The sequence below is a fragment of the Asparagus officinalis genome, chromosome 8 (assembly GCF_001876935.1).
Source record: "Asparagus officinalis chromosome 8, Aspof.V1, whole genome shotgun sequence".
NCBI classification, from domain to species: Eukaryota; Viridiplantae; Streptophyta; class Magnoliopsida; order Asparagales; family Asparagaceae; genus Asparagus; species Asparagus officinalis.
The window spans coordinates 119571735-119598550 of NC_033801.1; the positions used below are offsets into that span (position 1 = coordinate 119571735).

The 26816-nt window shown below is 41.6% G+C and overlaps 1 protein-coding gene and 1 non-coding gene across 2 annotated transcripts; one reads left to right on the forward strand and one right to left on the reverse strand.

Moving 5' to 3' along the window:
* Positions 11 to 82, forward strand: TRNAC-GCA. The gene has a single exon. It is a non-coding gene; the product is annotated as a tRNA-Cys (tRNA).
* On the reverse strand, positions 4641 to 9333 carry LOC109820196 (50S ribosomal protein L3-2, chloroplastic-like). The gene is made up of 5 exons (XM_020386300.1): positions 8917 to 9333; positions 8211 to 8420; positions 6421 to 6525; positions 5513 to 5626; positions 4641 to 5147 (listed from the first exon to the last, which is right to left on the reverse strand). Exons 1-5 carry the CDS (start codon positions 9235 to 9237, stop codon positions 4956 to 4958), a joined length of 942 nt encoding a protein of 313 aa, XP_020241889.1. The 5' UTR covers positions 9238 to 9333; the 3' UTR covers positions 4641 to 4955.

The following is a 26816-nucleotide window of genomic DNA, read 5'->3' on the forward strand; positions in this document are numbered from 1 at the left end:
CACTAAAAAGGGGTCCATAGCTCAGTGGTAGAGCAATTGACTGCAGATCAATAGGTCACCGGTTCGAACCCGGTTGGGCCCTAAATTGCTTTTAAAAAAAAATTTATTTTATTTTGAAAATTTGAAAAATCCTCGAGAAGTTTGCCTTAATTTTTCTCTTAAAAATTTTTCGAAAATTTTGAAAAATCCTTGAGAAATTAGCCGTAATTTTTCTTAAACTTTAAATGATATTTACGCTAGGTTAAAAATAAAGTTTGGGGCCAAATTTGTTTTTTTTTTTCATTTTTTTTGAAAAAAGATTAATTTGTTTTAAAAAAAATCATTGAGAAGTTAACCTTCATTTTTCAAATTTAAAATGATATCTAAGCTATATTAAAATTTAATTTATTTCTAAAACATCTAAAAACCACTAACACCACCGGGATGACAAAATTTTTAAAACTCACTTTCAATATATCAACACATGCAGTTGATCTCGCACGGGTCCAACTATTCACACTCCCAAACAGTAACTTTGGGGGTGTGTGAGGACTAAATTGCCCTTCTCCCAAACCAAACCAGGCCAAGTCCAAAAGGGCATTTTCGGCAATCCAACTCCCAAAGTTACTGTTTGGTAGTGGATATAGCAAACGATCTCGCACTCGTCTCTTACTAAAATTTTCATTTATGACCACATTACCCTCAATAAGAGATCCTGATGTTTCTAATTTAGAAACTCCTTTTGCACCCATTGAAAACCAATGGCTATATGATCATGTATGCACACAATGCCACTAAACATGTAAGCATGATTTCAGGTTTCATTTGAACTATTTTTTTCCTTTATCTTCTCTCCTAATATATAATTCCATTCAAAGGCTTTCACTGTCAAAACGCATATAAAACTATTTTAACAATAAACTTATTTCTTGAAAACAATTCAGGACATTTGCCATAGAGAATGCTTCTTACTNTCAAGAATAATATTTCGAATTAAAAACAATAACTATGGTAAATATGCTTTCGTATTTTCAAAGACCTAATATACATTCATCACTCCAGGACGAAGAGTACAGCTAATTTATATGGATATCTTGCAAATTATTAATGTTTTTACCTTGAAAACACCAAGCAGTCCGTTAATATGGCACGCATATAGAGACCCCATTTAAGAGCACGGATAGTTTAGTTCCTCATCCAGTTCAGAGGTATAAAATCCGAAAAATTATCATGTGAAAATACCCTGAGGGGTTATTGGTTGAGGATTGTTGATTTTGTTGGTCTTGAGAGGGGAGACCCAAGCCTAGAATCAAAATCAACAATCGCATGAAAATTCAAGATAGGTCATGGGTGTGGTCGGCGTCAAACCAGGGTGTGACAGAATCTGCTCTGTCTATCATGGGTGTGGTCTGTGCCACACCAGGGTGTGGCAGAATCTGCCATGTCTGCCATGGATGTGGTCTGCGCCACACCAGGGTGTGGCAGACTCATTTTAGAATCCTAATCTGTTTGAGATTGTGTTTTGTTATAAATAGAAACACGTCCCTTTAGGCCCCGTTTGGCAAAGGGTTAATGAAGAGGGGTTAAAGAGAATGATTAATGTACTTAGCCCATTTGATAATCCGAATGACTAAATTATTAACCCGTTAAATAAGTTTTTTTTAGCCCTTATGATCAGTTTTAGTGTTTGGGAATAACAATGATTTTGACTATTTTCTTTATAATTAGAAGGGTTAACTCTTATTCCATCTAAATAAGAGTATTAGTAAACCCCTCATTTTGAGGGGTTAACTCATTTTAACCCCTCTAGAGAGGTTAACTTAACTCTTCTATATTTTTTATGTTTGGCAAATTATGGAGGGTTAATTCACTTTAACCCTTATATAGATTTGTTGTGTTTGGCAGGTTAAGAAGGGGTTAAGTCTCCTTAACCCCTCACTTAACTCTTTGCCAAACGGTACCTTAGAGTTTAAGAGAGAAAAAGAGCACGAAAAAAAAGATGGTTTTGAAGACTCTTTGAGATTAGAAATCTTAGAGAGAGAGAGAGGCCAATTGTAAGCATTGTAATCTTCTTCAAGTAATCAAAGAATTGTGTGGTGTGGCTCCCGATGACGTAGGCACGTTACCGAACCTTGTTAAATCTGGTGTGTTCTTTCTTGTTTACTTTCCTACAAGTTTTTATCTTTGATTTGTGGTGAATTTCTTTCTTGCTCAACTCTCAAACACAAGATCCGGAAAGGGTACGGATTTGATTTGATTATTTCGAATCCCCAACAGATTTGGACTTGGACTATTCATCGGATTTCAATTTAGTGTGTCATTCGTTTCGGACTTAAATTTAAATTTAAAATTAAGGTGTTGATGTCTGTTATCAAACATGGGGTTATCTGAGAGTTTTGTGAAGTAATTAGGGTCCTTTAACTCCTTCTAATGAATGGTTTTGGGGTTTGTTGTTATTCCCTGTACAAAAAAGAACTCGTAAGAGGGCGAAGTTGGGTTCTCCAGTTGTTCCTCCAACGATCAAGTCACTAGATGATCTTAAGTGGGGAAGTATATGGTTAGCTCTTAGTTGTGTTAAAAAGGTCAGAGAGAGTTACCTCATGCAGTGACGTTCCTTTTATAGTGGATATGAGGGGCAAAAAGATAACTTGGGCCGAGTCTAACCAAGTAGCTGAGTCGGTAGACATCCGACAGGTGTCGACTGCTGGCGAAGATGGGCCATCCAGTTGGTTAGTGTCAAGCGACAGCAGCTGCTTGGTGTTGACAGAGCCTGATAAGGCACAAAGACTTTATGGACTGGAGCAATAATGACTTTGTCAGGGCAGTTAATGCAAAGGCAGACGGCTATCGGTGCAGGGTTCGAGAAAACTACCACCTCTTCAGTCGTCCAGCTGATGGCCGACTACGCATATTGGTGACTGATATAATGGGTCGAGTGAAGGTTATTTGCCTGCATATTGGCGATTGGTTGGGTTGGATGACAAGTACTGCCTTTTGACTCGGTTACACGAGATGTTTGCTGAATAGTAGGCCGAGCCGGGTTGCTTGTGGAATCAATTGAGGGGTTGGCCGAATAGTATCGCCTCTTGACTCGGTTACACGAGATATTTGTTGAATAGTGGGCCGAGTCGAGGTGGATATTATCTTAGCCTTGAATTAGTCAGGTTATGTAACTTCACTATAGATATTAATATTTAGTATTTTTTATGGGTATAACGTAAGATGTCATTGGTTTAGGGCTAGGATTCAGATTTGAATTTAATGTGTTTTGGTTTAGGAGTACGATTTGGATTTGAATTTGAATTTAACATGTTATTGGTTTAGGACTAAAATTTTGATTTGAATTAGAAGCGTTATTGGTTATCAAGGATTGTTCTCAGGACTAGGATTTCAAAAGCCACATTTCATTCCAACTCTATTGTTTTTAATGAACAGAAAGTTCAAGTTAAAATTAATAGATTCTGATGTTACTATGTGGTTTTCCTCTCACCTATTCTCTTTACTTATTTAAATATTTAATATATTTTAAATTAAATATATTTAATTTTACAATATTAAATACTTCCAAGTTATTATATATTTACATTGAATGTATTTAATTTTAAAATAAAATATTTTTAGTCAAATTCTTTAAATTTATCTAATTCATTTAAAATGAAATATATTTAATACTACTTAATCATCTAATATATTTAATATTTAACATTAACTTGGATATGTTCATTATTTAACATTTCTTAAATATACGAATATTTCAAATATTTAATACTATATTACATACATTTCGTTTGAATTGTTTAAATAAATTACAAGATATATTTAGTTTTTGTTGTTGTCATACGTTAATCGAAATGGTGGTGGTTTTTCAAATTAATTTTTTTGTTAATGATTATTATTAAACGTAATAATTTAATTTGAAACTCCTAATACAAATAATCCACAAATCTAAAATTTAGCCCGAGAATCCAGCTCTCAGTCTACGAATTCAAAGCAAAAGTTCAAGAATTCTATTCACAAAATGAAAAAATCCAATCCACAAGTTCGGGGTTCCAACCATAAATCTAAGTCCAGGTCCCAATTCAAGAATGTTGGATCATGGATAATTGTTCGAGTCCAAATCAACAATCTGGAACGAATGACAGTCAAAATGTGATTTCTAATCTTTTCTTCAGGGAAATGATTGGATAAGGGTAGAATTGTCCTTTCAATTAATATTTAATAGATTTTTTAACCAAAAATTTAAAAAGGACTAAATTTACATCTAATAAGAGATAGAGAGATTAAGTTGAGGAAAAAAAGAAATAATATAACGAGGAAACCAGTATCAAGACTCAGTATAGGAACCAAGTTGGCCTTTTGGTCAAATAAAAAAAAGGAAAAAAAAGAAAAAGAGAAAAGGAAAAAAAAAGATTCCAATCTCATTATCTCACAATGACTCACAATGAGGGAAGGAGATTGACTAATATCATTGACAGATATACATATTATTTAGGCATAAATTGACAAATATCAAGGTCTAAGAGAGTAATTTCCAAAACATCAAAGGTTTAGAGACGCACATTTTCTTCGAATAAGAAGCAAACCCATAAAAGTTGAAGATAGCTCTGACCTCTTAAAAGCATATAACTCTTCATCTATGAATGTGAACTACTCCAAGCAAGGGCATCAAGCGCACAATAATTCACTAGTCAATAATAGACTCTACAATAAACGAAGCAATCTTCCTTCCATCATACAGAACTTATTGGAACTCATTTCCATGCTTACATGAAAACAAAACAGCAATTCCTAGCTTCACTGAATGGGAGATTCAATACAAAATGATGAAGCCGTTCAAAAGGATTACCATCAAAATTTCATCGAAACAATACCCTGTTAAAGAAAGGGGAAAAACTAAGGATTACATTACTGCCCTTACAACCCATTTTAAAAGAGAGAAAACATAAGATGCTCTTTCTAACTCTTCAAGCCATCAGCTAATCTGCCACCATGAAAGGATCCACATCTCCCATATCAGCAACCAGGGGTTCAAGCTCAGATGCCTCCTCTCCCTCTGGAATAAAATAGGTTGGAAACGGAATCTCTGGTAAATTTGAGGGTTTATCCTTGATGGGGTTTTTGTATACAGCATCTTTTATGAAAACAAAGTTGCCTTCAGCTCCAGGAACCTGAAAAGTGGGAGAAAACAACGATCTTACTCCTTAACTTATCTGATCTTTTTGTTAATTGCGGTGACACCCACAGTTGAATTGTTGTGGATAGACCTCCCATACTATCGGCCAATTGCTGATAAGTCCCTGGAGTGAAATTATTTTGACTCGTTTACCCTCAGGAGGCATATTGGCTAAAAAAAAAAACTTTCCCTTAGGGTAAAAGAGTAAAAAAATCACGCAGGGATCTATCTGCAACAATGGAACTACATGGGGTCTATCCGCAATTGGGAGATAGTATAGGGAGTCTATCAGACATTAACCCTTCCCCCCAATGCTTTGAAAACAATGGCCTCAAACCACTATAAAAATAAGAGACTAACCTGCCCTTTCACCCACATCACATTTCTTGCAGGGTCAATTTTGTAGACAAATACATTCTTCACTGTCCGTTGAGCAGCTCCCATGTGCCCAGGCATTTTCTTCCCTTTGAAGACCTATTTAAGCATCACAAAAAAAAAAAAAAAAGTTATACTATCTTATAGAGCATAAGCTGCTAAGCACTAGGTCAGCTAATCTCTCTTCAGATGTATACATACATAATTCAGTGTATCAAAGTTACCAAGGAGAATAAGTTCACAAGCATGTTTTCTGACACCGCTAATGAAAAATGGGTATAATCTCTTCACCAATAGCAGAAATGACTAATGCTCATGCGCACCTGCTACTATAAGCACTTTTGTCAACCACAGTACAGATCACTTATTTGAGCGCTATTCTGTTACGGGAAATGAAGAAAGATGGGATACTTGAGTATAACTTGGAGAGTTACAAAGAGAGTTACTTAACCCAGCCTGTTATATTTCAGGAAATGGGAAGTGATGGAATAATTAAATATAACTTGGACAGTAGAGACTTGCTTATCGAAAGAGCAAACATCCTAGATATTGCAGTCTAAACATCAATACTCTTCCTACTGTGGGTCATGCCAATCCCAGAGACATTTTTAGACAGTCTTATAGTCATACATCCAGCAACATTGTAATAATCTGCATGTGGATTTCTATAAAGAAGTTATTGGAAAACTTAAACTAGCCAATACATGAAATAGCAATAGTTAACCCTAAAAATCTAGTTTACAGTGAACTTTCAGCTTCTATAGATCCAAATTCTACTTGCATAATCAACAATGCTAGATTTATACAATGATCAATGACATGAAAATTCTTCAAGAACCAACACAAGACATTGGATCACACATGAAAGAATTTATTTATATTCAAGGCTATACCTTTCCAGGAGCATCTCTCTGCCCAGTAGAACCAATATTTCTATGAGTTAATGAAGTACCATGACTTGCAGGCATTCCTTTAAAGCCCCACCTCTTCATTCCACCCTGTTTATAGTAGAAATAAGAAAAACTTAGTCACAATATATTTATAACATTATAGCCATTTCCATATTAATGGATCAAGGAGCTGATAAGCCCTTAAATTAGGCAGATGTTAGCTAACAGAAACAGCACAAGACATTATTAACAAAAAAACATAATATATCATAGAGAAATAAGCAGAGAACATGAGAATGCAAAACCAATAAACAGCGTGTGCAAGAACATACTTTTCTGTACAAGTATTATAGAGTACAATCTGCAACTTATCAGGAATCCAACGCATATAAAGGGTACTTATTTTATTAGTACTTGATTAACGGCAACCTGCAAATTTCAATTGTCCTCTTACCATTCCTACCCATGCTCTTCATAAAAGAGAGCCTATTTGTAAAGATAACAGAAACTGTTGATACAACCAACTTGATGAATATGGAAAAGACACATTTGCCCTCATAAATCCATTTGAAGATTGCATTCATAAAAGTATTGTTAAAATGATACCTTCACCAGTTCTGCTTTAAGCAGGTCCTAGAAGAAAAAGTGATGAAGATCGTGGTTTTTCAACTACGAGCCAGAAAGACTCTTTTAATTCACAGGGTGAGAACTAAAGATCTTCAACTCCATTATAAAATTAAGAGTAATTTTCCAAATAAAAATTTAAAACGTTCCACTAACTTTCTAGGGTTTTCTTTCAGAAAGTTGCCGTAAACAAATTTTTCAATTTGCTAACAAGACCTAAACTACCATCCATTAGCTTAACTAATAACATGACTTGCATGTAATCAACTTTGGACAAGTTAGAAAATGCGAGTAATATGGTCAAATTGTGTGTACAGGAAGGAGAATTAGTCTTTTTATGCCGTTAATGTTGTTATGGGTTTGGTTCTCTGTCAATTGCAAAGTCAGCACCAGCAATGGTAACAATCACAAAATTTTGGGATCGGCTGCCATGAATTCTACTCATCAACTCAGTTTCTATGAGGGCTATCTCTTAAAGTATATCAATATAATTTTTTTAACAGCTTCTAACTAAATTCTCTTAGGCAAACCTCTAGTCCTTCTACCATTAATTATCACTTCTTTTAACTAAAATAAAACTAGATCATGATAGTTTCATAAAAATCCATGAAACATTAAGCTAGTTCTTGAATTTACCCTAAAAAATAGAAACAAAGAAAAAATATTTTCATTGGTAAAAATGTTAAAGGTCAAAATGGCATTAGAATTCATTCTTCAGATCTACCGACTTAAATATTCTTCTGGATCTTTTTAATGACAAACAGGTTACTAAGAGTGAAGTGTTTGTACTACATAGACAAGATGTTACAATTTCTCAAGCAATTCGCATAAAAAACCTACCCGTTTGCTAGCATCACTGTTAAGTTTAAAAGATACACGTCTAAGTAACCAAGATCGCTTTGTATATGATCCACAATTGACATTCTAGTGTAATTCAATAATATTAAGTTCTCAATAATGATATCCTTTATCTTTGAATTGCCTGACGCAGTAAGGTGATATTTAACCTAACCTCCTAAAAATCCCCATCGAACAAAACACCCTACCAACATTTGCATACACAAATAAGAATGTAATATCAGTTTGTTTTACAACCATCAAGTTCATTTCAAAAATCGAAAGAGAAAGCAGGCACATAATACACAACATAAAATATGCAATCTAAATACCTGAAAACCTTTACCCCGCGTAATGCCAATAACATCTACATACTGGCCCGGAACAAAATGTCGGACAGTGATTGGCGTTCCAACGGGAAGAAGTGCATCCTCGGTTACTGGGAACTCCTTCAGCTTCCTCTTTAGAGGTACTCCTTGAGCTCTGAAATGCCCTACCTCAGGCTTTGTCAGGTGCTTCTCCTTCTTTTGCCCCATCCCAATCTAACTAGCACCGTAGCATGTACATAAGAACCCAATTCAAAATCAAACCCCAGGATCTAATTCAATTAATTCACCCCAATTAGTTGCCAAAAAACCATAAACAGTTCAATTAGTGCACCCCAAATAGCCTTTTCAGCATTGTAGGACGCAACCTTGATCAATTAGTTTCAATTTTGCAAAATGAATTTAATTCAATATTTACGATAGTGAACACTGAACAATGAATTTAACAGTTGCTGTTTATCCTCTAATATAGTTACCATCATTTTTACCACCAACATGACTCTAGAAAATAAATTAAAAAATTTATCAAGTATTGTCACATTAATATACTTGTATCATAAATCTTACTACTCGAAATTCACATTCATCATTTATGAACCAAGAAATAAACTTTCAATCGAAAATTCACATTCTATAACAGATTTTGACACAGTCGGAAACATGGAACCCTAAACAAACATCGCCAAGATCACATTTTTACGAAACTTCTCACCTGAAGCGCGGTGATTCCTTCTTTCTCAGGCGTCTTAACCTGAGTAACAACATTATCATCCAACCAAAGGATCGTGATCGGAATCCTAGCTCCCCACTTATCCCATAACGCCGTCATCCCACACTTAACGGCGATCGCACCCGTCCTCTTCGATTCCGGCGTAAGTTCCCTAGGCCTCGCCTCGATAACCCTAACGGCGTTAGACTCCAAATCGTCGGCCAACGCCGCAGCACCGAAGCTTCTAGAATAGAGGAATTGGGGGAGCACGAATCTTGAAGCGGGGCGGAGGCTAAAGAATAGCCCTCTGGAGGCTGCCGACATCGCGGCGGAGTACGGACGGTGAAGATTTGAAGGGAGGCGGCGGAGGGTAGAGTTTTAGGGTTTAAGTTTTTTGAGACGGCGAAATGGGGGAAAAACCCACTGTTAACCGTGGAGCGTTTGCTTTTGTGCGTGTGTTCTGCACGTGCTTGCCTTTTTTAACATGGTAGAAATTTTCTAAATAAGCTCATTTATATATATATATTTTAAAATAGACTCCATTGAGTTTTATTTACAAAAATAGACTTATTTTATCTTAATCCGGTTCCTAAATAGTCGGGGTTGCCAACCCTAACTATTTAGGAGATTGTAAACCCCAATTATAACCCTAAACCCTAACATTCTATGCACTAAATAGTCGAGGTTGGCAACCCCGACTATTTAGAAACCGGATTAAGACAAAATGAGTCGATTTTTGTAAAAAAAACTCAAGGGGGTCTATTTTTAGAAAAAAAAAATTATTAATGGGTTTGTTCAGAAAATTTCTTCTTTTTAACATGGCATGTTTTTATTAGTTTTTTTAAGAAATTTTCTAAACAAACCTATTCATAATTTTTTTAATAAATAAACCCCTTGAGTTTTTTTTTACAAAAATCGACTCATTTTGTCTTACTCCGATTTCTAAATAGTCGGGGTTGCCAACCCCGACTATTTAGTACATAAAATGTTAGGGTTTAGAGTTATAATTAGGTGTTTACAACCTCCTAAATAGTCAGGGTTGGTAACCCCGACTATTTAGGAACCGGATTAAGATAAAACGAATCTGTTTTTTAAATAAAACTCAAGGGGGTCTAGTTTTAGAAAAAAAATATGAATGAGTTTATTTAGAAAATTTCTTCGATTTTTTTGTTTATTTATAAATGAAATTTGTTTGTAAGAAGCCCCGGCTTCTTTCTTGTTAAAAAGGACTAGAAATATTTATTTTGGGAGTAGAATATTTATTATGTTTTCTCCCATAACATATAAGATACTTAAATAGCATAATCCCTAGCAGAGCTCTTGCCCACTATTATTATTATTATTATTATTATTATTTATCCTGACGACGAGGTATCCCCATACCTTTTCGATTAAGGGGCTGTTTGGTTGGTTTCCTAAAAACCAAGAAAAGGAAATCGGTACAAGGAAATCAATAAAATAATATTTTTATCAATTTCCATCCCTAAAACTCACCCACAACATCTAATAAAATATTATTTTTATCCTCCAACTCATCTCATTTCATCTCCTTTATTACCTTTAAAAATAAAACAAACACAAGAAATGTGTCACATCATCCAACTCATCACATCTCATTTTATCTCATTTTTAAAAATCACACACATCATCCAATAATATTGTGACAACTCATTTCATCTCATTAAACATTCATTTCCATCCATTTCCTCAAAAAAAACAAGAAATCAATTTCCTTAAGTACGTGTCACATCATCTAATAATATACCTCCAACTCATCTCATCTCATCTATTTTCTTATTTTTAAAAACAAACCAAACACAAACAATCTATTTTCTTATTTTTAAAAACAAACCAAACACAAACAACCTCAAAACATCATCCAATAATATACCTCCAATTCATTTCCTTATTTTTTTAACCAACCAAACAACCTCAAAATAAGTTTTTTTAAAAAATCACTCACATCATCCAATAATAAGGTGACAACTCATCTCATCTCATCTCCTATTCTATAATTTCCTTCTTTTTTAAGCCAACCAAACAACTTCAAAACCATTATAATAGGAAATATGTTTCCTATTTTTTGATTTCCAGGTTTTTTTGGCCAAACGAACAGCCCCTAAGGCAAATCCTTGCTGGTGCTTCGTGGCCGGCACTAGCTCCGAGGTATTTTAATTATCTACTGGGGAATTCAAACACGAGACTAGCCCGCTATAGATCATCCCCAATAGGGAGGACAACAAGGCCTTACACCACTACGCCAACCCATCAGATTTCTCGCCCACCAGTATTCTAAAACATGATATATGAAGAGAACGTGAAAAGATGTTGAAAATTTTAATTGTTCTTATGCATTGGTTCCCGCACGTGTAAAATTGGTTTGCATTTCATGTTTGTAAGAGGTATTGTTTGATTCTTATTTACTATTAAACCTCTGACTACATGATATAAAACTCACACATAAAAATTTACGAGTTTTCTGATACGTTGTCCAACAAAGTGGATTTCAAATAAAAGCTTCAGCTGGATTCATTGATGTCAATCCTCATGTCGGAGAAATGAGCATGTTAACCATTAGTAGAAATAATATAGCTTAAACCAAATTCCTGTTGGTTCAAAGAGCTTCTAAAATAGGAAGCACTAGGATATGAATTTTATACTTGATTTATCCTTTATCTTTCATCTCATTTTTCCTTTTTATGTTCATTTTTCCTTTTTATGTAAATATCCCCTTCATAACAAATAGATAGATATTAACAGTATAGGATGAAGAAAAGAAATGCCTTGATTATGGTATAGCTCTTGAATGATGAGAAATTATTTATCAAGTTGGTATGGGTTAATCAATGAACAGAAATTGCAGAATAACAAAGATTTTTTTTAACTATTCAATCAACTTAGGGGGGGTTAGTCACCTAGAACTTAAAATTAGAACTGGGATAATCTGTGGGATAAAATTTTAAGGTGTTAGTCACATAGAACTAAACCTAGAACAAAATTTTAAGGTGTTAGTCACATAGAACTAAAACTAGAATAAAATTTTACAATGTTAGTCAAGCAGAACTTTAACAAAACTAGAATTGGGATAATTGTACAAAATTATCCCACTTTTTTTATTTTTCTATACAAAAATGAGAGTTCTAGTCTCTCAAATTATTCCAAGTTTTAGTTTGGAACTATGTGGTAAAAAACTAGAACTCGTATTTATTTTGTTATTTTTTATTTTTTTCTTTACTTATTTCCTATTATGGTTATCACCATCATTAAACCATCATCATAATAATAATTGTCAATATCTTATAGTCTAACCAAAAGTTATTTAATAGTAACGAACATTCTTGTAAGCAATTATCAATTAATAATAGTAAGTTTAAAATACATAAATAATATTTATATCTTCAAAATGCATAAATATATACTTCATGATTATAAAAATTTATCCCACGTTATTTTATCAAAATATCTGCTTCACAAAATTGTTCCTAGTTATCCCACTAAAATATCCCACTAGCGAAATATTATTCCACTTTAATAATTATCCCATTTTGCATGAAAATGTTCCAATTGACTAACACCCCCTTAGGAAAAACACTAGATTGATTATTGAATTATTTTGATTAGTTCTAATGCCATCTCAACACACTAGGACTAAAATTCTCAACTCTTGTAATCATTGTAGGCATCGAAAATTGCCTATAGGTCTCCACGAACGGTTCATTGTTAAAGAGCGACGATGAACGTCACTATCCGATCCATAGGAGTCCAATTGACGTCGATGAACGATTGAAGTGAATCGACGAACTACGTGAGCTGATAGGATTTCGGAACAAAGAAGACCCGGGCCAATCGGGAACCCGACGATGTTCACAAAAAGGACAATGCCCTTCATGCCTCGACCACTCTACAGACAATCCAACCACCAGAGCGGATCGAACTCTTCGTCAAGCATCCAACGCACCCGGAATCACTCAAATCCGAGTTCGGACGAAGAATTTACAGGGAAAACAACCGAATCACCTCAAACGGAGTCTCGGGAGGTCGAAACACCCCGGGGGGTGTCTAGGAAAAGCCTAGACACCCATGGCCGAGACACCAGGGGGTGTCTAGGCCCCCTAGAGCCCTCATTCACCTATAAATACCCCCCCTTGGGCCTTTGTTTTGGGGAGGATTTTTTGGAGAGCCTTGGCGAAGCCCTGCTGCAGTGAAGAGTGGTCGAGCGCTTCAACAGAGGAGAGGGTCGTCATCAGATCTTCAACACCCGTCCGATCCTTAGTATTAGCCCTTGGCGTTAATACTAAGAAGAGCTAATATCTCGCTTTAGCCGAGGTATACGCTTAAAGCTTCTAGATCTCACGCGGATCGATGAAGCTCTGTCCGATTCTTTCGGATCAGATCTGATTGCCCGGTGGTCCACGGATATCAACGTCCCCGTCACAGGCCAAAGACCCACGCAAGCAAGAGACCGTAAAACAGGATCTTGTGTTTATTTTCAAAAAGTTGTAATTTTTTTTTATTATTTCTTTGTTATTTGAATTTCATTTGTAATGATTGAAGTTTAATGAAATCAATGATGAAGGCAACTTTTTCCGAAAACAAGCTGGCGACCACAGTGGGAGCCAACGGCATCGCTACCGACGCCGTCGTGACGCAACCGGCATTCAAGATCCGGGTGAATGAAGAGATCGAATACAAGTTCGATCAACAAAAGTTCGAAGAGTACTTCTCTTCCTCCTCCTCCAGATCCGCCTCTCCAAGCAGGCGCAGGAAGGTATCCTCCTCCAGAGTCGTTCGCGGGACCCTCGGCTCAGAGACCCAAGAGCCCCTTACCATCGCTGCACTCGCACCACGTGGCGTCTCCGCGTCGCCCAACGTAGTCAAGATCGCAGATCTGGGCTTCTCCTCCGCCAAGAAGATGGCTAATGAAGGTGCTCCAGCGGTATCAAAGAGAACACGCCAAAGACGGCGTCAACACCTTGCTCGTCAGATGGCCAAGGCTTTGGAGCCTATGGACGGGGTCCGTTACAACGAAGATCTCAAATCGAGACAGCGCCTGGAGCAACAACGGTACGCGACTAACTCCTCCTTCAAAGCAGAAACGAATGATTGGATTCGTGTCACGAGGACTCGCTCGACCCTCGAAGAGCGAATCAAGAAGCGCCGCGCATTGCTTGCGCATGCCCGAGCTCTCCTACAGAAAGCGGAGGAGATGCAGAAAGAAGAGGCGGTCAAGACCCCGCCAAAGCTCAAGCAGGTGTGGATGCTGAAGGCGAAACCAACTCCTAAGACGAGAGCTGAAGATGTTGCTGCCCAACCTTCACCAAATCCAAGTCCCGTTCCCCTTGCCCCCGCACCTCCGGCGGAGTCAGGTAAGAACACGGATCCTTCAACATCCAAGGTTCCTTCAAAGGGAAAACCCCTATTGCCGACCGCATCGGGTTGCGTGTCGAAGTTCAAGAGCCCGTTAAGTTTTTTCGCTCACAAAAACGTAGACTGGAACGAGCGACTCTTGAGAACGCTAATAAAGCGTCATATTCATCTGATGATGATAATATTATACTTGGAAAATCATGCCAACACTCTATAGGTTGCTCCAGTTATCAAACTGATGAGTTGTACTATAGAGCTGGGGGTGCGAGTAAGTCTTGGAAGCGAAACGCACGAGACACGGAGCCTCACTGTCCGTGTGCCAACATCATCAAGGCGGTGCTATCAGAATGCTGTTGCTCCGAAGCCCCAAGGAGAGTTTCGGTGTTCAAGAGAATCTCCACCGGAACGTCTGAGACTAAGCCTAGGCGTTTCCAACGAAGAAGAAGGATAGTCGAAGACGGAGAATTCCCGAAGGTCACCATCAACATGGCCAGCAAAGGAGCATCGACGGGGGATAATCCTGAGTCAATCCCGCTAGTGCCCTGGTATTTAACCCATCTGCAGTCCGGAACCATTACACGAGGGACCTATGGTAGGGTTCGGACGAGATTACCGTCGGAAGACGAAGGGTCAGATGCCGGCTCTGCGATTGCATCGGACAACACGGTATCCAGCGAAGGACAACCCCGCGAGGTACTCATGATAAGCGCCGAACAAGTAAACAAGATGCTTGAAGATGCCCTGGCTAGGCAGAAGGAAACCTTCAAGTTCGAGATGGAGATGGCCATGCAGCAAATGAGAGAGATGCATGACCAGCAAATCGCAACACTGACAACTCATCAAGGAGAACTCAGTCGTCGTAATAATCCGAATCAAGAGGAGAATGAACGGGAAGAGGATAATGCCAATATGAACATCCCTCCCGTCAACATACGCCGTTTGATGGAAAGGGTTCCCCCACCCAACACTTGATATATTTTAAATCTCACTTAGGAATAATCTCCGGCAACGAACCCTTGATGGTGCGGTCATTCGTTGGCACTCTTCGCGGAGCGGCCTTCGATTGGTATCGTCGCCTCAAGCCGGGGAGCATCAACAGTTGGGACGACATGGAGGACATGTTTCTGACGAACTTCTTTGACGACGACACTGAGGTTTCAATCAGCACTCTGTTTGAGGAGAAACAGAAGAATGGTGAGACAGTCGAGAACTTTGTAAAGAGGTTCCGAAGTAAAGCAATGAATTGTAGGGATCCGGTCAGCGAAGATTTCATCCTCGAGACCTGTCATAACAATCTGTCATTGGACATCCTCGAAGCTATGGGAATGGCGCCACCAAAGACCTGGAAGGATCTGAAGGTGCGAGGAGAACGAGCCGAACGATTCCTCAAAAAGAAGAAGGCGGAAAGGGGTCAAATAGCTAATATCTGGAGATCCTGGAAGCCATGGGAATGGCACCGTCAAAGACCTGGAAGGATCTGAAGGTGCGAGGAGAACGAGCCGAACGATTCCTCAAAAGGAAGAAGGCAGAACGGGGTCAAATAGCTAATAACGCTCCACAACCAAACTTTGCCCCTAAGGGAAGAGGAAAAGCACATACAAATGCCGTGGACGCGAATCAGACGTTCGAGGTGCAAGCACAGCCGCAACAGCAGCAGCAAAAGGCGCCTCAACAACCAAGGTGGCAACAGCAGACCCCGAGGCCAAAAGCTTCGGAGCTAAAGTTCCCAAAAGTCTATTCGTTCAAAGAGGATGAAGTTCTCGGTATCTTCAAGTACCTCGTTGAGAATAACAAGATCAAACTGCCTCCAATCCAGGATCAGGAAGATGCCAAGAGAGTCAATGATCCAAAATACTGCGCATTTCATAGAGCGGTGCACCATCCTACCAAGGTATGCTATGCTCTTAAGGACAAGATCCAAGCTCTAATCGATGTCGGGGTCATCACAATGAAGCAGCCGAAGGAGAAGAGAGTGGGAGCAAATGCAGTATCGATCAGCTTCGGTTCTGTTCCCTTAAACTGGTTCCAACATGAACCAGTAATAAATGCAGCTGTGAAGACGGTGAACGATGATCCTCACAAGCAGCGCCAGAAGGGACTTGTGCCACACACAGCCCCGAATGGTGAGATTCTTTGGGGTCATCCAGATTTGATCGGAGACGAGCAATGGACTAGAACCTCTTCTAAGAAAAAGTCGAAAGGGAAATGTAAGTCTTGTTATGGAGCTTCTGCTATTCCAGGAAAAGACGACGAGGAAATCCCTGCCTTCCCGCTTTCTGAAGATGAACAGGAGACCTTTGCGACTCGAAGCGGGCATGAATATCACTACAAGTACCCGGATGCTTCCGAGCAATTAGGTACCAAAACCCCTCCTTCCAAGACATTGGCAGAACTGGGAATAGCAGCAATTCCTCCAACGCCTGTAGCTACGGAGAAAGTCCAGCAGAACGAGAAAGGAAAGGAGCCTCTACACAAGGAGTCCCAAAACCCGAGGCAGTCTCGATTCAATCACCCGATTGGAAGAGACAAACCGGGAAATGCGAGCTCTCCACCCCACTTTGACATCATGGCGCAGTTGGCCAATATCCCGGCTAGGATAACCCTATATGAGCTGTTGCGTCTTTCCAAGGACACAAGGAAAGCCTTACAAGAGGCCTTGAGCGACTCTGAAGCTTTCTTGACTCGAATCAAGCCATCTCCTGAAGGACCAGAGCCGTCAGCTCAGCACTGCAATCTCGCGGCGCATCATTTTCCATGCATCTCTTTTACCAAAGAAGACATGCAGACGAAAAACTCAAAGCATGATCGGCCTTTGTATTTCACAGGGCACATTGGCTCCAGCATGGTCAACCGGATCCAAGTTGATCCGGGTTCTGCTGTTAGCATCATGCCATTCCGACTGATGCATCATCTCGGAATCCCGACTAGCAAACTAGCCTCCACCGGCACTACGATTTACGGATTCAACACCAGCGGGTCCAGACCCTTGGGGAAGATCCGAATCAAATGCCAGATCAGGGATTTAAAATCAGAAGTTACTTGCTATGTGATTGACGCAGAAACGTCCTATAACTTACTGTTGGGTCGACCTTGGATCCACGGTAACCTTATAGTTCCGTCAACTCTGCATCAATGCCTCAAGTACATAGACTCGAATAATTGTACTTAATGACATTGTACCCATTGTAATCAATCTTGACGATGATAAATCATCGGAGAATAGTTGTAATTGGCAACTTGCCGAAGAACTATCAATAAACGATGATTTAGAGTACTCGATGTGTCTCGATGATGTCACTAAAAAGCTTTATGATAACCCTGATTTATATATGCCTCTTCAATCGTTTTGCATGACGAAAAAGCAGGTACAAGATCCATGCGGAGCAACACTTGTCATCCCCTCGGGAATAGGGGGTGGAAAAGAAGTCGTCTACGGCAGAGGAAAAGAAGCTCCGACACCTGATCACTTCGTAGAAGAAGAAGACGATGAAGATAAACCTGCTCCTCATCTATTCAGATATGACGCAAAAGCGCGCGATATGATGGAAAGGTATGGGTATGACTTCACACTCGGAGAGGGTCTTTGCTTTGGTCGAGGTCCGCGAGTTCCACCTCGAATGGCCTATGTACCGAAGGGGAAACCCGATGATTATTATCGTCATAAAAGAGGTCTTGGCTATGTCTCCTCATCCGACGACGAATGTTGCTGGCAAATCATCGATCAGATTGCTAACAAAGCTAGAAACGGACACTCTTCTGATCCTTCGGCTTGGGATTCCGATACTAGTATTGGTGAGATGTTCAAAAAGTTGATGTCGAACATGGTCACGGTCGATCCTACCACAATGGAGGAAGACGACCAGATGCCGACATGGGAAGATCCGTGGGTTCATCACCTAAACATGCAGTATGGTGATAGGTTCGAACAAAGAGAACCTCCTACCGAAGATCAAGTAGTCCAGGTGAATATGGGAACTGAGGAAAATCCGAAACCGATATTCATTAGCGACAGTCTCCTACCCGAGGAGAAAGAAGAATTAATCTCTCTCATCAGGGAGTACATCGATGTGTTCGCCTGGAGTTATGAAGACATGCCAGGGCTCGATCCAAATGTAGCAGTGCATCGCCTCAATATTAAGTCGGATGTCAAACCTGTCAAACAACAATAAAGATGGTTTCGTCCGCAAATGATGGAGGCGATCGAAGCTGAGGTCAAAAAGCTGGTGGATTCGGGCTTCATTAGAGAAGAGCAACATCCAGAGTGGCTTGCCAATATTGTCCCGGTCCTTAAGAAAAACGGGAAGATCAGGGTCTGTATTGACTTTAGAGACCTCAACACTGCTTGCCCAAAAGATGATTTTCCCCTTCCCATCACGGATGTTATCATCGACAATACGTGCGGGTTCGAGAGGATGTCTTTCATGGATGGTTTCTCTGGTTATAACCAAATAAAGATGCATCCAGAAGATGAAAAGCATACCGCATTCAGAACGCACCAAGTCTTTCCTCGGAATGTCTAGTGGTAAATTCCTGGGATTCGTCGTCACCACCAAAGGTATTCACATCGATCCTGATAAGGTAAAGGCGATTAATGAATTGCAGCCTCCGAGAAACCTCAAGGAGCTCAGAGGATTGCAAGGGCGATTAGCTTATATTCGTCGGTTCATCTCGAACCTCTCAGGAAAATGCCAACCATTCTCCAAGCTCGCAAAGAAGGGCGTGTCTTTTGTATGGGATGACGCTTGTCAAAAGGCATTCGAGAGTATTAAAGAATATCTCTCGAAACCTCCTGTACTCGTTGCACCGAAATCGGGCAAACCGTTCTTGATTTATGTCAAGGCGACGAGCCACTCATTAAGTGCATTACTTGCACAAGATGACGATAACGGTCATGAGCAGGCGGTATATTATTTGAGCCGAACCATGGTAGGCGCCGAATCTCGATATTCTATGATTGAGAGAGAATGCCTCGCCTTGGTGTTTGCTATTCAGAAGATGCGGCATTATCTGGTCGGGCAGACCATTTACGTCATCTCTAAAGTTAATCCGGTTCGAGTATTCATGACTCAACCAGCTTCCATGAGCTGGCGATTAGCAAAATGGGCCTTACTCTTGTCCCAATACGACTTACATTTCAAACAACAGAAGTCAGTAAAAGGGCAGGCCATCTGTGATCTCCTGGCAGCTAATCCAATTACGGACACCGCCGAGATATATGACGATCTACCCGATGAAGCCCACGAAGTCAACGCAACTTCGCACCAGCAAGTATGGCGTTTGTACTTCGATGGCGCTTCCAGAGCAACTAATGTAGCAAGTGCTCCTGGAAGTTCTAAGATTTCTTCCGGAGTGGGAGTTGTCTTAGTTTCCCCGGGAAAACATGTGATGCCTCGAGCCTACTCGCTAACCGAGCCATGTTCGAATAATGTAGCAGAGTATAACGCATTGATTATAGGACTCAACTTCGCTAAGGAACTGGGGGTGGAGTATCTCGAGGCTTTCGACGATTCTCAGCTAATAGTCAAGCAAGTCCAAGGAGAATATGAAGTCCGAAGTCAAGATTTAATCCCATACCATAAGATGGCAGTGGAGATAGCGGAATCATTTGAAGGATTCTTTATCGAACATATTCCACGGCTACAGAACACTTACGCAGATGCGTTAGCGGCATTGGCCGTATCTCTGGCACAACCTCCTGAAACGGAACAGTTTGTTACGGTAAGAACTCACCAACTCTTAGTGCCGCTTTACGATGAAGATGCCAAGGAAGAAGAGGCTCAAGAGGTGCACGCTACTCAAATCGAGTTCGAACCACGAGATTGGCGTTTCCCCATCATCGACTACGTCTTGCATGGAATCTTGCCAGAAGATGTGAAGGAAAGAGAATCGATCCGGCGAAGAGCACCAAGATTCTACTACAATACTGAGAATCGAACGCTATACCGCAGGGGGTACGATGGGTTGCTATTGCGTTGTCTATCAACCAAAGAAGCTGAAGAAGTCCTTAGGGAGGCGCACGAAGGAGAGTGTGGCGCACACCAACCTGGTCCCAAGCTTTACGATCGCATCAGAAGAATGGGGTATTTTTGGCCTTCCATGATGAGTAATGCGATTGCGTATGCCCGAAAGTGTAATGCATGTCAAATGCACGGGAATTATATGCACCAACCTCCGGAGCATCTGCATCCTTCAGTTACGTCATGGCCGTTCGAGACATGGGGAATGGACATCGTTAGCCCGATAAATCCCCCATCAGTCAAAGGCGACCGGTTCATCCTGGCGATTACCGATTACTTCTCCAAATGGGCTGAAGCAGTTCCACTCAGAGAAGTTAAAACAAGCAAAGTCATTGCATTCATCAAGCACCATATCATCTACAGGTATGGTGTTCCAAGACGAATCATACATGACAACGGTCCTCAGTTTGTCAGCAACGCCTTCATAAGGTTCTGCGAAAAGTTTAAAATTCAGGATATCTCGTCGACGGCTTATAATCCTACAGCGAATGGATTAGCTGAAGCCTTCAACAAGACTATCATCAAACTCTTGTCAAAAATCGTGAAAACTAATAAACGAGACTGGGATGACAAGCTTGGCGCGGCTCTATGGGCCTATCGGACCACGGTGCGCACACCAACGGGAGCAACCCCGTATTCGCTGGTATACGGATGTGAAGCTGTTCTTCCATTGGAGATCTAAATCCCGTCGCTTCGGATCGCCCTTGCGACCCAGATGACGACCGAAGAACAACATCAGAAACGCCTCGAAGAACTCGAAAGGCTCGATGAAGAGCGCCTGGAAGCTCAACAACAAATTAAGTTTTACCAAGCTAGAATTTCTCGAGCCTTCGACAAAAAGGTTCGACAGAGAAGCTTCAAGGAAGGAGATCTGGTTCTAGCTGTAAGACGGCCTATGATCCTTAACTCCAAGAAGAAGGGTAAATTTGAACCCAAATGGGAGGGACCATTCATAGTGGAGACAGTCTACTCGAGTGGCGCATATCGCCTTGTCACCAAAGACGGTGACCGGCTTATGATGCCGATAAACGGCAAGTTCCTGAAAAGATACTATCCTTAGTATCTTCAGGATAACCAATGCATCGGGAAGTTCCCGGAAGAATACCACATGGGTATTCTTAGGGATAACCCAATCATTGTGGAATTGACGAATAAGAAATCTACATTCGAGCTCTGAAGGTTAGAATGTCTCTTCTTATTTTCATCAAAAAATTCTCTAACTCTTATGAGTTATTTTTGTGAGATGAGATCTAATCCTCTGATAGGTTGATCTTTCCTCACCAAACCATCCGCTGATCAAATCAAACGACAGTGGGTCCGTCCACCAACATTTCCATCTGCCCGTCATTGGCATTTCTCAGACTTAACGTGGAGTTATTTTTGTGAGAGGAGATCCAATCTTCTGATAGGTTAATCTTTCCTCACCAAACCATCCGCTGATCAAATTAAACGACAGTGGATCCACCAACGTTTCCATTTGCCCATTGTTGGCATTTCTCAGACTTAACGTGCTAGGTCCTAGCATTAAAGCCTCCTCTTGAGTGATAATACGAGTTGGCATTTTCTTTGCTACCCGTATTCCACTTTCTGTGTTTTCTGGTCAAACCTGTAAAAGTTAGGGCCAAAGCCAAAATCCCCTCTTGATTCCTCCAATGAACGAGAGGTCCACCTTCAAATCGAGCGATCAAACCTTCCGACAGTTAGGTCGTCTCAAACTCCTGCTTGGTCAAACCTTCCTACATTTAGGACTACAGCCAGAATCCCCTCTCGATTCCACCAATGAACGAGAGGTCCACTTTCAACTCGAATAGTCAAACCTTCCGACAGTTAGGATTATTCGAGTCTTTCCGATTCTCGGAGTGGAGATCCCACTCTTAGTTTCATCCTGCAGGATTCTGGGGGTGGAGATCCCACCTCGAGTTTCCTTTCCAGCTGAAGATAGAATATAAAATTCTTCCTCTTCAGCACCGGGAGATAGAATATAAAATTCTTCCTCTCCCGTTTCCTTTCCAGTTGAAGATAGGATATAAAATTCTTCCTCTTCAGCACCGGGAGATAGAATATAAAATTCTTCCTCTCCCGTTTCTCAATCTGTCTTTGCTTTTAGAAAAGACACGATTGTCAACTTCCAATCTGGGCACTCGATGCACGGGGAATTTTATCCCGAAGCCTAAGTAGGGATAAGTCAACGCCTAACACGCGTTGCCGGGTTGTCTATTCCCGTGAGAAAGACGAAGCCTATGTATTCAAAATCATAGCACAAAGCCTCAGAGAGTTTACTCTCTTAGCACAACGTTACATGTGAGACGGGTTTAATAATTCACATGCTAGTCCGATTTCAAACGGTAATTGGTAAAGACATATCAAACCCGTTGATGGCTGGGGGTTTGCCAAAAATCCCATAAATCTGTCATTCGAAAGAAATACAAAAAAAATCACAAGAAAGAAGTAAATGCGGAGTTTCCATTAATAGACCGAGTCAAAAGCATACAACAAGAAGCTCGTTAGCCCAAAGGCAGCTGACGGCTAAGAATATGAGACTTTAAGCTAAAAAGTCTATCTGCATAACTCCGCTCAAGTCCCGCCTGCAGATCAACTCGGGCAGATTCCTCAGAATGGCTTAGAATCTCCGCGGCTTCGCTCTTCAGCTTCATCAGTCTCTCCTGGGCGGATCCCAGCTTCTCGAGTGCCTCCTCACGAGAACGCTCTAGTCCAATCAGGTCATCTGCGATAAGAACGGCGGATTCCTCGGCACGCTTCAAGGCCTCCTTCAACCTAGTCGCTTCCTCGCGATTTTTCCTCGCCACGTTAGCCATTAGCTGCGCAACGGAACTCTCATGTGACTGAAGCTCGCATCCGATGGAAGATCTCAGGTCACGCCACTGTGCCATCCTAAGCTCCAACTGAGAGGACACGAAAGAAGAAGCCCCGGTAACCTCCAACTCCTTCAACTCTCGTATCTCTGACTCCAGGGCGGCGAAATCAGCAGTGAAGGAATCGACCAACTCCGGGTATCCTTCTTCCCTCATCATCATCATGTGGCGAGAAAAGGAACGCCTAAACTGATCGAAGCCGCCTCCTCTATGAAGAAGTTTCTCGATCAGGCCGTTATAAAAGGCAGTGAAGAAGCTGAGGTCCGTACGAAAAGCCTCTCTGTCAGGATCAGTATCGACCAAAAGGGCGCGGACACGCTCGTATAGGGAAGATCGAGATCCTACAAGCAACAACATAAAAGTTCAGCGGATTATCGAATACGATAAGGAAATTCAAAAGGCAAGTTCTGAGCATACCAACGCCAACGGACGTCCCCTCAGGCTGAGGTCTGACAGGCTCCGAGGCAGCAGAAGAAGAGGGTATATCAACCCCTGCAGGCGGATTACTTATATCACTCGGCAAGGACGGAGAGACGTCACTTCTATGCAGATTTTCAACCCCGGGAACTGTAGTAGTATCGGGCCCAACGCCCGGTCCTATAGTTACACTCTTGCATTAGCCAAATGGAAATTTGGACAAATAAGGAGAATCGGGACAAGAAGATCGTATGCATACCTGCAATCCCACCGTCCTCAGATGCAGCCGGAATGCCAAGAGTCATAAGAGTATCGGCCCAAGCGGCTGGTCCTATAGTGGCACCTTCTTATTAGTCAAAATGAAAATTTAGACAAATAAGGAGGATTGGGATAATAAGGTTATCTGCATACCTGTAGATCCATCATCCGTAGGCATCTGAGAAATGCCAGGAGTCATAAGAGAATCAGCCCCGGTGGCTGGTCCTATGATTGCACTCATATATTAGTCAACAGTCAGATGAACATAGAGAAGTACGATATCCCTGAGTCGTATGCGTACCTGCAAGTCCTTCACTCCGAGGCAAGCTGGGTATGCCGGGAATTGATATCGGACTGATCCCAATGGTCGGCGCTGTAATAGTAATCCTTCATTAGTCAGATAAAAGATCAGGCAAGATGAAGGGAACCAGATATATACCGGTGGATGAATCATTCCCAAAGAATGGTCTCTCGGTTCCTCTAGAGGTCTGCTCAGCCAGTATGTCAGCTAATAAGCCAGCATCGGGCTTCGAGAAGCTTGGCCTTTCCATCGCGACATCTGCAGGGTAACCTGAATGTTGAAAAGGAAAACTCAAGAAAATACTTGCGGCAAGAACGGAAGATCTTCCTTCCCCATGCTTGAGGAAAGTGACATTGGATGTAGATATACCTGAATATGGGACTGTGGGCTCGACATTATTCATCTGCTCAAGATCGATGTTTAGGTCGATGCCCAGAGACCCGTCATGAAGGGCGTCGCACATTTGCTGCATAAAGCAATCCATGTTATCAACACTAGGAGATTCCGAACCCGGTGGGAGTTCGCCCTCTTCGAAGAACCCTGGAGCATAAAACATGGTCACAAATCCCAAAAGGTAAATCACCTTAAAGCAATGAAAATAAATGTTACCTTCCCCTCCATCGACGGTGCTTCCTAAGTCCACTCCATAAGGACGCTGACCGTCGTAGGGCTTATGTGCGGTCTTCTTCCTCTTCGGGGCACCAACTCTCCTAGGACCAACGGGTCGATCATGCACATGCCTATCACACGTTTCAGCGTGTGTGGAAGCTGGCGGCTCGTGATCGTCAACTGTCCTACCTAAAGTGACAATGATCATTAAACGGACAAGAGCTGCCGTTTATACCAACAAGAATGGAGAAAGAAAATCGAAGAAACAGGACAAACCAGTATCGAGTTCTTCTTGGTCGGTGTCTGCATCCACATATTCCTCCTCGGAGATATCGTCGTCGTTACCCGTGGGGAGGAGCTCTTCATCATCTGTGAGAAGAGATTTGGCATGCCCTTTTCTCCGCTTCTAAGCAAGCTCAGCCCTGTGACCAGCCATCATAGCAGCCCGGACTGAGTACTCGGACTGTAACTCTGAGAGGCTCCTAACACTGATGGATTCATAGGCGGAAAGAAACCACTTGCAGCTGAGGAAAGTGGTCAGCGGCTTACGCCTATACGAAGGGAGAGCAAAATGGGCTCCAGTGCAGCCCACCATCGTCCACAGCCGCACTCGTACGCCGTCAATCAATCCTCCCTCAACCTGCAGGCTACGGCTCGGATTCCCGACATACAGTTGGTCATAGCCGAACTGGCGAGCAAAGCGGCAAGGAAGATAAGGCTCTATGTGGCATTGGTTCTTCACCCGGAGGACAAGATACCCAATGCGGATGTTCACTAGCCACCGGAAGCAACCAGCGTCGAGAACGGTCCGATCACTTCTAGGTTTCTCCTCATCAATCAGCACGTCGCCATAGCGACCTGAAAAGTGAGGGAAACACTTAAAGAACTCCCAGCTCTTGCGGACTCGAAGCTCTCGTTGAACATCGCTAAACTTATTCCCGAGCCATCTGCTCTTCTCCAGCAGCTGCATGAAAGGAACGAGGATGTCAACAACGCTGGGCGCCGACATCAAGTCGGGACGGTGGAGAACAAGCCACGCCATCAGATATGCGTAAGGGAGCTCAACCTTCGGACAAACGAGCTCAGCTGATGGTTCAGAACCCATATGTGTGAAACTGCTAACTAAACACCTGAGCCCACAATGGATGCTAGCAACCATTGCTGGGAGCAGGGAAAGCTCTCTCCCGTAAGATAGCTGAACTGCAGGGAAGAGCACCTCAATGGGTAGAGCGTCCGAAGGCTGGTGCGGGACAACACATTTCTTCAACCAAAGGGCAAGGTAGCCTGCTAATAAAGTCCGGGGCCCAATGGACTTCTGTGCACGGCAGAGAAAAGAGCGAAACTTGGTCCCCGCGGGAAAAGCTCCCTCAGCACTGGCGATAGTGTAAGATTGAGCCTCAGCCTTCTCCAGCAACTCATTAATCGCAGAAGGGGTCAATATGTCTAACTCATGAATGGACTCATCGGAGTTACCCTCCAAGTTCTGGAACAAATAGCAGGCAAACTGCTTCAAGCTGACATGCCTCTTCCTCTTCGCTTGAGGAGAAGTCTGAACCAAGGAGGTGTGATAATGACAGGTAAGATCCCAGAGAGTGTCATACATGTCGGTGGTGGCTCGTATAGGTGCATACAATCCACTGCTCTTCAAATCCCTCTCCCAGCGCGCCAAGACGAAACTGGTCATGCGTGTCCACCATCCCTTGGCTAGTGAGGAAGCCCAACCATAGCATCTGTATTCTGGTATAGGTAACCGTCTCCCCAGAAGAGCTAGACGATTACTCACGGTAGGAGCAGCTGCTGACACCTCGCCTGGGGGTGCAGTGTCAAGGCCCATGATCCCCGGTCGAAGGCCCCGTATATCGTGATGCCCGCTAGAACCAGGAGCCTTGTGGTGAGAGGCATACCCGCACTGGACTCGCTCAGCGTCAGCAGTAAGATGCCAAGACATCTGCCGCTCCACGGCTTGTACCTTCAAGTGACTGAAAAGAGTACTGTTGGTAGGAAATTTGCAGTAAAAAGACAAAGAAAGAAAATTTGACTTGTATTCTCTCAAAATCGATT